At 47.2% G+C, this 13,294-nt stretch overlaps 1 protein-coding gene across 5 annotated transcripts in view; it reads right to left on the bottom strand.

Moving 5' to 3' along the window:
• Positions 1-544: 544 nt before the first annotated feature.
• The window catches only part of tup (LIM1_Isl and LIM2_Isl domain-containing protein tup), a 112,475-nt gene continuing 99,725 nt past the window's right edge, over positions 545-13,294 (bottom strand). For all 5 annotated transcript variants that reach the window (XM_070092437.1, XM_070092438.1, XM_070092439.1 and 2 more), the window contains one exon: positions 545-1,665. In XM_070092437.1, the coding sequence (XP_069948538.1) occupies positions 1,423-1,665 (243 nt within the window). In that variant the 3' untranslated portion in view covers positions 545-1,422. The remainder of the gene's footprint in view (positions 1,666-13,294) is intronic.

Raw genomic sequence — 13,294 nt, 5'->3', positions numbered from 1 at the left:
GAGGGAAGATATGGAAGAACTAAGAGGGAAGATATGGAAGAACTAAGAGGGAAGATATGGAAGAACTAAGAGGGAAGAAATATAAGAACTAAGAACACAAACAACATTTACAATCATCACACAATTCAACAATTAAAGCTGCTGCAAAATTATTATAATAGCATAAAAAATATTTTAATAATAGTTAGGTAGATCTCGTGTTAAAAAGTTGAACATTGTTCACACAGTACAAATAATGATCATATTTTGTGCCTTAAAGTTAACATAGGAGTCTAGGGGGATCAGTCCCTTGGAGAGAATCAGGTTTAAGGACATGTGGCCTCCACACACACACACACACACACACACACACACACACACACACACACTTATAGTGTCCCACACACCATAGATACAAAAAAATCTGGACACTTTTTTTATGAACACAGAAATGCAGTTTTAAAACACCTTGAACTGAACCTCCATGGAAGTGTTCACAATGATGGTGAACATTGTTAACGTTCCCTGGCACTTGTGTAGCATATTTGGAACATTAAACAGGAAATTGAGTAGGTTCTAATTTTTAATCAACTAGACACCAGCCAAATTCCGTCGAATTTCAGACTTCGGGAAAGTATCTTCGGTTACATTTCTTTACAATTGGAAAACAAGTGGATGACACGTTTTTTTGTCTCCAGAGTCGATCAGGTCGAGGTTCAAGTCACAGCAGATTCACATCTGGAAATTTAGGTCTCTTCAACGTGACCTGTAGAACACAAACACTGTAGCCCCCGTGTGAACTGCTATAGTCCCTTCTGCAGCCCCCGTGTGACCTGCTATAGTTCCTACTGCAGCCCCCGTGTGACCTGCTATAGTTCCTACAGCAACTCCCGTGTGATCTGTAGTTCACACTGCAGCCTCGTGATCTGTTTTAGTTCCCATAGCAGCCCCCGTGTGACCTGCTGTAGTTCCTACTGCAGCCCCCGCGTGACATACTGTAGCTCACACTTCAGCCCCTGTGTGACCTGCTATAGTTCAGGTCTCTATAACAAGACCTGTCATCAGTGCTTTTCTCAACACTGAAGTACACCCCTGACGCGCGTGTATCTATCATCTTGTGTTTTTTCCAGTCGGAGTATAAGAGAGTCAGTCCACGATGTGTTTACCACTGGCCTCACCACTGCTTCTTTAACAGTGTGTGGGCCACTGTTGACGTCGCTTTTATGATGTCACTGCCGCGACCGCTACCACAACTACCACAATTTGCAGCAGCAACAACCACCACCTGGCCCCGGCTTGTGCTTCAACCTCCCACCAGGAGGAACATGTGGTGAGTTGAGATGGGATGATTTGACAGCAACGACGGGAGAGGAGGGGACGACGACAACGACGGTGAAAACGACGACTTAGCTACGCTGTGACGACTACCCGGGGCCTCAACCATCAGGGGCTGGTGGTCGTGCTTAGCGGGGCCGTCATGGAGTCGTCCGATTCAAGGTACGACACGTAGGAGTCGCTGTGAACGGAGTCGTCGAATGGACCCGTGTCGTACTTGGAGTCGGGGTGCGGCTGGTGCTGCGGCTGGTGCTGCTGCTGCGACTGCTGCGGCTGCGGTTGCGGGTGCATCTGGGACTGCGGCCCCAGGAGGTCCGCCGCTGCGCACATCTCAGCACCGTAGCCATGCATCTGAGGGGAAGAGAGAGACGGTAAGCCAAGGCAAGAGTTAGCACGATCGGCAGGTGATGGAGGCAGGTGAGGGAGGGGTGATGGAGGTAGATGAGGGAGGGGTGATGGAAGCAGGTGAGGCAGGTGAGGGAGGGGTGATGGAGGCAGGTGAGGGAGGGGTGATGGAAGCATGTGAGGGAGGGGTGATGGAGGCAGGTGAGGGAGGGGTGAGGGAAGCATGTGAGGGAGGGGTGATGGAGGCAGAAACAGAGAGTGTAAGTACAGCACCTGTGGAATAGGGACCATTACCATTTACCTTAGCTAGTCAAGTTTGATCCAAGGAAGGGAGAGGGAAGCTCCAATTCCTGTGATCAAGAGCCCTTCACCATCTATAACTCCAAAGAGAAATACTAACACATAAAAATATACACTTGTATTATACACAACACAACGATGAATAACTCCTGGATATATTATTATACAATAATGAATAACCTCTGGACAATATTAATAATGATAGATAACCTCTGGATAGTATTATACAATTTTGCCATCGGCTGTGTCAAAATTTCTGATTCCAGGCAGCTTCCTCAGTATCCGTCACCTTCCTTAATAAGTCACAAGACGTAAGTCTGAAGACAGTAAGTCTGAAGACATAAGTCTGAAGACAGTAAGTCTGAAGACATAAGTCTGAAGACATAAGGCGCGTATGTTTGTTCCGAGGAATGACGTACTGTGCGTCACGAGTCGTACCACTATATTGCTCTCCCAGAATCTTGGTGCAGAAGTGCAATGATTTGTGAAATGATGCAACACAGTGATGCAATGCGATACAATTATATAATACAATGGTACATTACAACGAGCCAATACAACGATACATTACAGTGATACAACGATACAATACACCGATACAGTGACAAAATACAATGATACAACGATACGACACAATACAATGATATAATGCAATGATACAACATAATACAATGATACGACATAATACAATGATACAACGACATAGTACTATACAGCGATACAGTGATACTAAACAATACAACGATACAACAAAACGATACAATGCAACAAAAGATACAATGCAATACAACCATACAATACGATACAATCCGATTCCAAAGAGGACTTCCTGGAGTACGTGACAATACAGGGATTAAACTCCTCCCCTCGCAAATTTAATAACAAACAGGCCACAACAAACAGGTAATTAAAGACAGGTAATTAAGAACAGGTAACTAGGAGCAGATAATTAAGGAGAGGTAATTACTGACAAGTAATTAGACAGAGGTAGAGGCAGGCAATTAGGGACAGGTAATTAGGGACAGATACTTAGGGACAGGTAATTAGGAAGAGGTTGTTGCACCTGGTGGTGGCAACCGCGTCACAACCTTAATTATAACGCTATTAATAACACTTCATTACAACACTTAATTACAACCTACTGGAACCTGGGTGAGAGGGGGGGATAGGTTGGGAGGGATGGAGGGGAAGGATAGGTGGCTGGATAGGGAAGAGAGGGAATTTGAAGTGTGTTGGTGGATTTTGGGTGTAGGAGGAAGCAAAGGGGGGAGAGGGGGTGGTAGTATTTAAGAGGGGGGTGGTTGAGAGGGGGTGGTAGTATTTAAGAGGGGGGTGGTTGAGAGGGGGTGGTTGGGGTGGTAGTGGTTGAGGGAGGTGGTAGTGGTTGAGAAGGGGTGGTAGTGGTTGAGAGGGGGTGGTAGGGGTGGTAGTGATTAAGGGGGGTGGTAGTGGTTGAGAAGGGGTGGTGGGGTGATAGTGGTTGAGATTGGGTGGTTGGGATGGTAGTGGTTGAGAGGGGGTGATTGCGATGGTAGTGGTTGAGAAGGGATGGTGGGGGTGATACTGGTTGAGAGGGGGTGGTTGGGGTGGTAGTGGTTGAGGGGGTGGTGGGGTGGTAGTGGTTGAGGGAGGGTGGGGGTAGTGTTGAGAAGGGATGGTGGGTGGTAGTGTTTGAGAGGGGGCGGTGAGGGGTGGCTGGGTGCCCACAACATAACCTTTCCCCCAACTCATGATAATCAAAGAATTTAGTCTGTTCTATCCCCTACCTCCCACCCCAGAGTAATCCCAGCAACAGTCTGATAAATCCCGGTAATCCCGCCAACAGAGGTAATAAATAGAGCAGCGATTATAATCCCCAACACGCCCTCATTGGCACGTGTAGGGGGAGGGTTATTCCCCCTCTTCCCCTCCCCTATCCCCAACATACCCCTCGGCACGTGTGGGGGGAGAGATATCCCCTCCTCACCTTCCCTCTATTCCCTTCACCCTTCCTTTCTCCTTCCTATCCCACCCTCTCATTTATCCCCTTTATCCTTCATCTCGATTCCCTGTTCTTATTTCACTTCCCTAAAAAACCATACCCCCGGCCGGGATTGAACCCGCGGTCATAGAGTCTCAAAACTCCAGCCCGTCGCGTTAGCCACTAGACCAGCTAGCCACAATAAGATTCATCCAACTAGGTATATTTCTACACCATTGAGTCATGTTGACGACAGTGAAGGGACTTGAGCTAGAGTTCGTCACGGCCACGCTAGCTGGAGATCGTCTGTAAAAACTTGCATTTGTGGTCACAGTGGTGCCTGTGCTAACCTTCCTATGGTGTAGAAATATACCTAGTTGGATGAATCTTATTGTGGCTAGCTGGTCTAGTGGCTAACGCGACGGGCTGGAGTTTTGAGACTATGACCGCGGGTTCAATCCCGGCCGGGGTATGGTTTGTTTGCAATCGTGTCATTACGATTTCTTGAGTCAAGTTCACTTCCCTCTCTTCCTCTCATCTAATCCATTCCTCCATTCACTCCCCTCAATCACTATTTCCCCTTTCCGTCTTCCTCTCTTCTCATCCTTGCTTCCCCTCCTTTCTTCTTCCATCTCCCGTTCCTCACTCAGTTCTTAACTCCCAAGAACAAATTACACGATCGCACTGAACTTTACTGTATAATGCGATCGCGTTATACTAAATTTGTGTATTCTTTCCCAGCAAAATACAGTAGTGTTCATATTAATTGGGGCAGTGATGAAATAAGACACTTGGAAAATTAATATTTATTTGAAAAATACAAGGTAATGATGTCACAGATAACTGATATAACTGATATAAGAGATATTACTATCCTTTGGTTTTATAAACATTGCTACACACTTTGGTATAGAATCCATCAATGTTGAACACGTTTTGGCATGTTCTGTTTTGAGATCCTGCGTTTGGTTATTGCCCGTAACCTCAGTTGGGCTGGAGTCAGGAGAGTTTCCAGATCAGTTTAGAAAGCTTAGCAGACTTTCGTTGAAGAATGTCGGTATTTTTCTGGAAGTGTGGCATGGAGCAAGATCCTGCTGGAAAATACCTTCTCCATCAGGAAAGTCTATACAGTAAAACTACCCCAAAATATCTTAAATGAATGTTTTGGTGTTTGTTGAATGTGTCCATTCCTAAGAGATTCGCCTTTGCTCTGTGTCTCGCTACCATTGATCTGTACTTATATACTTCAAAATACACCTCATCTGAAAATATAATTTTTCTCCATTCATCTGTCATCCTTCCCTTAGGATCGAATGCCCATCGCAACCGTTTTTTCTTCATAGCAAAAGTCACTAATTGTTTCTTTATCGGCTTTCTGGCAGTCCTGCTAACTTCAAGGAGCCTTCGTTGAACAGTTGAAGAATCAACATTTACTCCAGCTGAAGACAAATCTCTCTATAGATCTTTGCTTGTTTTCTTGGGATCCTTCACACTTTCTTATGATAACCTTGTCATAGTGAGGTGTTGTCTCGCGTTTTCTTCCACATCTTCCTCGACACAGCGATCCATACTCACCAGAGTCGTCAGTTCTCTTCAGACTCCCACCAACAGTTAACTTTGTTAGGCTCAAATTTTCGGTGATCAGTCTGATACTCAAATCAGCATTTTTTCTGATACTCAAATCAGCATTTTTTCTAAGAGGTACAATACTTGCACGCCGAAGGGGAGAATTTGGCGAAACCACATTCACTCACAGAACACGCTTGCAGGAATAGCCTTACAGAACAACAGCTGTTGTAGCACTGACGAGAGTCGCAGGGCAACACCACATATGGATGGTTGCCAGAAGTCCGTAGAAAACTTTTCTGAAAAGAAAAGAGCACAGACTACATTAATGAAGCTGGAGACTAAGACATATTATAAGACAACCACAAAATTTACTCCTGTCCCAAATTTACACTCTACTGTATATCTGTTCATACCGAGGTACAAACTCTAAGTCTCAATTTCGAGCTCAAAATGTCCTCCAGAAAATGGTGTTGACAATGGCGGTGCAACAATTACAAAAATTTTCAATTACAAACAAAAATGACAATGACCTGGAGGTTATTCCGGGGATCAACGCCCCCGCGGCCCGGTCCATGACCAGGCCTCCCGGTGGATCAGGGCCTGATCAACTAGGCTGTTACTGCTGGCCGCACGCAGTCCAACGTACGAGCCACAGCCCGGCTGATCCGGCACTGACTTTAGGTATCCAGCTCTCTCTTGAAGGCAGTCAGGGGTTCATTGGTAATTCCCCTTATGCTTGGTGGGAGGCTGTTGAACAGTCTTGGGCCCCGGACACTTATGGTGTTTTCCCTTAGTGTACCAATGGCGCCCCTACTTTTAATTGGGGGCATTTTGCATCGCCTACCCAGTCTTTTATTTTCGTAGGGAGTGATTTCTGTGTGCAGATTTGGGACCATTCCTTCCAAGATTTTCCAAGTGTAGATTATGATACATCTCTCCCTCCTGCGTTCCAACGAGTACAAGTCAAGTGCTTCCAAGCCTTCCCAGTAGTTAAGGTGCTTGACAGAACTTGTACGTGCAGTAAAGGCTCTCTGTACACTCTCGAGATCTGCAATTTCACCTGCTTTGAATGGAGATGTTAATGTACAGCAGTATTCCAGCCTAGAGAGAACAAGTGGTTTGAAAAGTATCATCATTGGCTTGGCATCTCTGGTTTTGAACGTTCTCATTATCCATCCTATCATTTTCTTTGCACTTGTGATCGTGGCACTGTTGTAATCCTTGAAAGTGAGATCCTCAGACATTACTACTCCCAGGTCACTTACATTACTTTTCCGCTCTATTGTATGGCCGGAGTCAGTAGTATACTCTGTTCTAGTTATTATCTCCTCCAGTTTTCCATAACGGAGTAGTTGGAATTTGTCCTCATTGAACATCATATTGTTTACCGTTGCCCACTGGAAAACTTTGTTTATATCTTCTTGGAGGGTAACCGCGTCCTCAGCAGATGACAGCCTCATGCAGATCCTAGTATCATCCGCAAAGGATGATACGGTGCTGTGATGTATATCTCTGTCTATGTCTGATATGAGGATGAGGAATAAGAGGGGGGCGAGTACTGTGCCTTGTGGAACAGAGCTCTTCACTATGGCAGCCTCCGATTTAACTCTGTTGACCACTACTCTTTGTGTTCGATTTGTTAGGAAGTTGAAGATCCATCTCCCCACTTTCCCAGTTATTCCTTTAGCACGTATTTTATGGGCTATTACGCCATGATCGCATTTGTCAAATGCTTTTGCAAAGTCTGTGTATATTACATCTGCATTCTGATTTCCTTCCAGTGCATCCAAGACCATATCATAGTGATCCAGTAGTTGTGAGAGGCAGGAGTGACTTGCCCTGAAACCATGTTGCCCTGGATTGTGCAGATTTTGGGAATCCAGGTGATTTGCAATCCTGCTTCTTAGCATTCTTTCAATGATTTTTATGATGTGGGACGTCAGTTACAAACAACGACAATAATTATAAGCAGTTGCAAACAAGAATTACAATGACAGAGAGCAGCAATGATATTTACAAACAATATGTTATGAATAACAATTGCAACAATAAGTCACAAACAACATTTACAAACAATACACAAGAATAATAATAAAACAAAGGTGTCCCAGAAGAGATACCTTGAAGTTCTGGACTAATTTTTTTCTTCCTAATTTTCGATTTTATTTCGCTCGTAACTCGAGAACTCCTCAGCCGATCGGATTGCAACATTTAAGGCTTGTGTGCGGCAACTAGGGCCAGATTCTAGGCACAATTAGCATGTGCAGGTGCCCCTTGACCAAAGCTACTTAAGCCACCCCCTGCAGTGTTCCTCTATTCTTATGCTCTAGCCTGAAATATTTCAGAAAACCACCAAAACTCCCAGCAGTTTAGCTTTAAATGTCCAGAACAGTTGCCTCTTAATTCGACTTGGGTAGAGGGAAATTCAAAATAAGAACATAAGAAAAGAGGAACACTACAGCAGGTCTGCTGGTCCATACCAAGCAGGTTTTTCTCAAATCCAAACCTTCTAACAAATATATATGTTACACGGTTAATAGGGCTACCAAGGCATAAGCTTTGGTAACCCTATTAACTCGTGTATCTTGGTGCAGACTTTACCATTTTGTGTATTCCTGGAGTATACCTGAAGGAAGTTTCGGGGTTCAACGCCCCCTCCCCCCCGAGGCCAGGTCCGTGACCAGGTTTCGTGGTGATTCAGAGCCTGATCAATCAGGCTGCTACTGCCTGGCCGCACGTAAAGCGACGTACGAGCCACATCCCGGCTGGTCAGAAACTGACTTTAGGTTCTTGTCTGTAAAATTTTGTGAAAATCTGATTACCGTTTAATCCTCACGATTAAACTATATGCGTCGTCTACCTCTTAAATACAAATGTACTCCTGCAAACCCTAATGGGCCCTAGTTCCTAGGCATTTTGCGTATCCATATGGTCTTGCGATGCCCTCCATAGGGTGGATAAGGTGCTGAAGAATGAGGTACTTGAAGCTCCAGCTGTGGGTCATCATATGACTAAGACCCACGTCAGGAAACACCTGTCCTCTTTCCCGACAAACCTAACCTAACAAAGACACTTGTGTATCCCTGCCTTTCACTGGAAGGGGGGGGGGGGTGATGTTGCACCGCCTTCCGTGTCTTTTACTTTCGCAGGGAGTAATTCCCGTGTGCAGTTGGTTGCAGACTCTGAATGTTGCGCAAGTGTCGCATTCACCAACTTGTCGGTTTACTAAATTTACATCAGGTAGAAAACACAAAAAAAAAAACGCAAATAGAACCTTACGACGACGTTTCTGTCCGACTTGGCTCACTGTGACTTTCTTAATGGTCCAAGTCGGACCCAAACGTCGTCGTAAGCTCCTCTCTCCTATACGAAGGTTATTCGTGTATTGTTCTAGTCACGTTATTGTGCCTTTTTCATTCTTTACATCACATGGTTGTGGCGGTGCACAATAAACTAGCCACTTCAGCAGCAAAATCTAATCCTGAAAATATTCTTAATGAAGAAAAAAAAAAAAAGAAAATGCGGAAAAAATCCGTCTCGTTGCTTGACCAGTGGTTGACCCACCATCGTCTTAAGAGTGACTGACAGCCCGACCCAGCCCAGCACCTTGGCTTGTTTTAACAACTCGGACGGCCACAAGGTCAATGTTTGAACTTCTGTTTTGCTTTTTTTTTTCGTCTTGGAGAACCAGGCAAACGGCCCAAGCAAACAATGGGAGGGTGCAGCAGGAGGAAGGAAGGAAGGATGGAAGGAAGGATGGAAGGAAAGAGGCCATGAAAATAACGGAGCAGCTAAGCAAGTTGATAAGATATCGGTACTGTATAGCATTATCATATTAGCTAGGCAAGGTTGGGAAGAGAGAGGATTGGAAGATGAAGCAACAAGAATAAAAAGAGCAAGCATAAATGTAGAAGATAACAGAAGGTAAAGGAGGAGAAGCAGGAGGACGAATAGAAATTAAACTAATGCAACAACGGGAGGACAATGATGTGTAGCCATATACAGTGTATACGATGCTCATTTATTCTGGGCACTAACCAACGTATTTCCCACGATGGTAAAAACATCTTAATCAACCTCTTACTGGGACAACGTTTTGATCACCTAAGATCATGATAATGATCTAAACTGATCGAAATGTTGTACCGATATAAGCTAGATCTGCAAAGTCTCTCATTTTTTTATATATTCCTTCCACCAACCCGAAAACTGGACAATAAACTGATGAAAGCAAACGAAGAAAGAACAGGAGGAAGAAGAAGAAAAAAAAATAAAGAAAAGGGGAGGAAAGAAAAAAACAAGAGAAGGATGGAGCATAAGCTAAGACGCAAGCAGCAGCAAGCATGAAGGCGGAGGCATTAAAAAAAAAATAAGCATGATAAAGTTGCTGTATATACGACACAATGGCTCGATTAGATGTTCCTTTGTTTTTGTGTTTACATCTCCAGCGGCGAGGGATGGAAGGGTTCCAAGCCAACAAACGAGCAACAATTCCAGTCATCTGATCGCCTTTACTCACACGAATCCTCTTTTGTGTGTATTCACACATTTGTAATACATATATATACATACACACATATATATATATATATATATATATATATATATATATATATACACACATTATATGTATTATATATATATCATGTCTACCATCATTATTACCAGTCTAATTACACTTCATTGATGTTCTTTCATTTTCAGCGAGTTGCCATCAGTTTATTCCCTTTATCTCCCCCTCTCTTTAACTTGCCAATCTTCGCTTTACCGTCCCCTCTGAGGTTTTTTCCACCACTCCTCCTTTCCATCTTTCTCTTAGTCCTTTAGTCCCCTTCTGTGTCTCGTCTCCTCGTCGCCACCTCCAGTGTCTCCTGTTCGTTCTACGTCTACACCACCTCCTACACCTCCTCCTCCTACACCTCCTCCTCCTACACCTCCTCCTCCTCCTCCTCTTCCTCCTACACCTCCTCCTCCTCCTACACCACCTCCTCCTCCTCCTCCTACACCTCCTCCTCCTCCTCCTACACCACCTCCTCCTCCTCCTCCTCCTACACCTCCTCCTCCAACACCTCCTCCTTGTTGTGCTAGCGAAGTTCTCAGGTGAGTATGATTGGTCAGGTACAGGAGGGATTTTCTCCCGATACTGATCTGGGTACATTCCTGCCCCTCTCTACCACCACCCACTCTTTCCACCATCCCTGCCCCTCTCTACCACCACCCACTCTTTCCACCATCCCTGCCCCTCTCTACCACCACCCACTCTTTCCACCAACCCTGCCCCTCTCTACCACCACCCACTCTTTCCACCAACCCTGCCCCTCTCTACCACCACCCACTCTTTCCACCAACCCTGCCCCTCTCTACCACCACCCACTCTTTCCACCATCCCTGCCCCTCTCTACCACCACCCACTCTTTCCACCAACCCTGCCCCTCTCTACCACCACCCACTCTTTCCACCATCCCTGCCCCTCTCTACCACCACCCACTCTTTCCACCATCCCTGCCCCTCTCTACCACCACCCACTCTTTCCACCATCCCTGCCCCTCTCTACCACCACCCACTCTTTCCACCATCCCTGCCCCTCTCTACCACCACCCACTCTTTCCACCATCCCTGCCCCTCTCTACCACCACCCACTCTTTCCACCAACCCTGCCCCTCTCTACCACCCCCCAATCTTTCCACCAACCCTGCCCCTCTTTACCACCACCCACTTTCCACCAACCCTGCCCCTCTCTACCACCACCCACTCTTTCCACCAACCCTGCCCCTCTTTACCACCACCCACTCTTTCCACCAACCCTGCCCCTCTCTACCACCACCCACTCTTTCCACCAACCCTGCCCCTCTTTACCACCACCCACTCTTTCCACCAACCCTGCCCCTCTTTACCACCACCCACTCTTTCCACCAACCCTGCCCCTCTCTACCACCACCCACTCTTTCCACCAACCCTGCCCCTCTTTACCACCACCCACTCTTTCCACCAACCCTGCCCCTCTCTACCACCACCCACTCTTTCCACCAACCCTGCCCCTCTTTACCACCACCCACTCTTTCCACCAACCCTGCCCCTCTTTACCACCACCCACTCTTTCCACCAACCCTGCCCCTCTCTACCACCACCCACTCTTTCCACCAACCCTGCCCCTCTTTACCACCACCCACTCTTTCCACCAACCCTGCCCCTCTTTACCACCACCCACTCTTTCCACCAACCCTGCCCCTCTCTACCACCACCCACTCTTTCCACCAACCCTGCCCCTCTTTACCACCACCCACTCTTTCCACCAACCCTGCCCCTCTCTACCACCACCCACTCTTTCCACCATCCCTGCCCCTCTCTACCACCACCCACTCTTTCCACCATCCCTGCCCCTCTCTACCACCACCCACTCTTTCCACCATCCCTGCCCCTCTCTACCACCACCCACTCTTTCCACCAACCCTGCCCCTCTCTACCACCACACACTCTTTCCACCAACCCTGCCCCTCTCTACCACCACCCACTCTTTCCACCAACCCTGCCCCTCTCTACCACCACCCACTCTTTCCACCAACCCTGCCCCTCTCTACCACCACACACTCTTTCCACCAACCCTGCCCCTCTTTTCCACCCCCCACTCTTTCCACCAACCCTGCCCCTCTCTACCACCCACACTCTTTCCACCAGCCCTGCCCCTCTCTACCACCCACTCTTTCCACCAACCCTGCCCCTCTCTGCCACCCCTCATTCTTTCCATCAATCCTGCCCCTCTCTACCACCACCCACTCTTTCCACCATCCCTGCCCCTCTCTACCACTACCCACTCTTTCCACCAACCATGCCCCTCTCTACCACCACCCACTCTTTCCACCAACCATGCCCCTCTCTACCACCACCCACTCTTTCCACCAACCCTGCCCCTCTCTACCACCCCCACTCTTTCCACCAACCCTGCCCCTCTCTACCACCACCCACTCTTTCCACCAACCCTGCCCCTCTCTACCCCCCCACCTCTTTCCACCAACCCTGCCCCTCTCTACCACCACCCACTCTTTCCACCAACCCTGCCCCTTTCTACCACCCCCACTCTTTCCACCAACCCTGCCCCTCTCTACCACCCCCCTCTTTCCACCAACCCTGCCCCTCTCTACCACCACCCACTCTTTCCACCAATCCTGCCCCTCTCTACCACCCCCACTCTTTCCACCAACCCTGCCCCTCTCTACCACCACCCACTCTTTCCACCAACCCTGCCCCTCTCTACCACCACCCCTCCTTTCCACCAACCCTGCCCCTCTCCACCACCCCCCACTCTCTCCAACCTTGCCCCTCTCCACCCCTCCCATTTATTTTCCCCAACACCTCCCTCTCTTGTGACGCGTCACCACTCTCTCCACCTCCTCCACCACCCTGTTCCACTAGTCTCCAGCACCTACTCCACTACAGCCTCTAGCACCTGCTCCACCATCCCCCACCATCCCCACCATCTTTCCCCAACACTCATCTGAGTTGCTAATGTACAAAAGATTAAGATAAGAACATCTCAGGGCGTGGCGAGTTAGGAGTTCTGATAGCTGTAATAACAGCTGTAACAACAACAGCTTAGCAACAGCTGTAACAACAACAGCTTAGCAGCAGCAGTGACAACAACAGCTTAGCAACAGCTGTGACAACAACAGCTTAGCAACAGCTGTGACAACAACAGCTTAGCAACAGCTGTAACAACAACAGCTTAGCAACAGCTGTAACAACAACAGCTTAGCAACAGCTGTAACAACAACAGCTTAGCAACAGCTGTAACAACAACAGCTTAGCAAC

The sequence above is a fragment of the Cherax quadricarinatus genome, chromosome 39, assembly GCF_038502225.1.
Source record: "Cherax quadricarinatus isolate ZL_2023a chromosome 39, ASM3850222v1, whole genome shotgun sequence".
In the NCBI taxonomy this organism is placed as follows: domain Eukaryota; kingdom Metazoa; phylum Arthropoda; class Malacostraca; order Decapoda; family Parastacidae; genus Cherax; species Cherax quadricarinatus.
The sequence above is the reverse complement of the archived record's forward strand: the minus strand, read 5'-3'. Positions and strand labels throughout refer to the sequence as shown.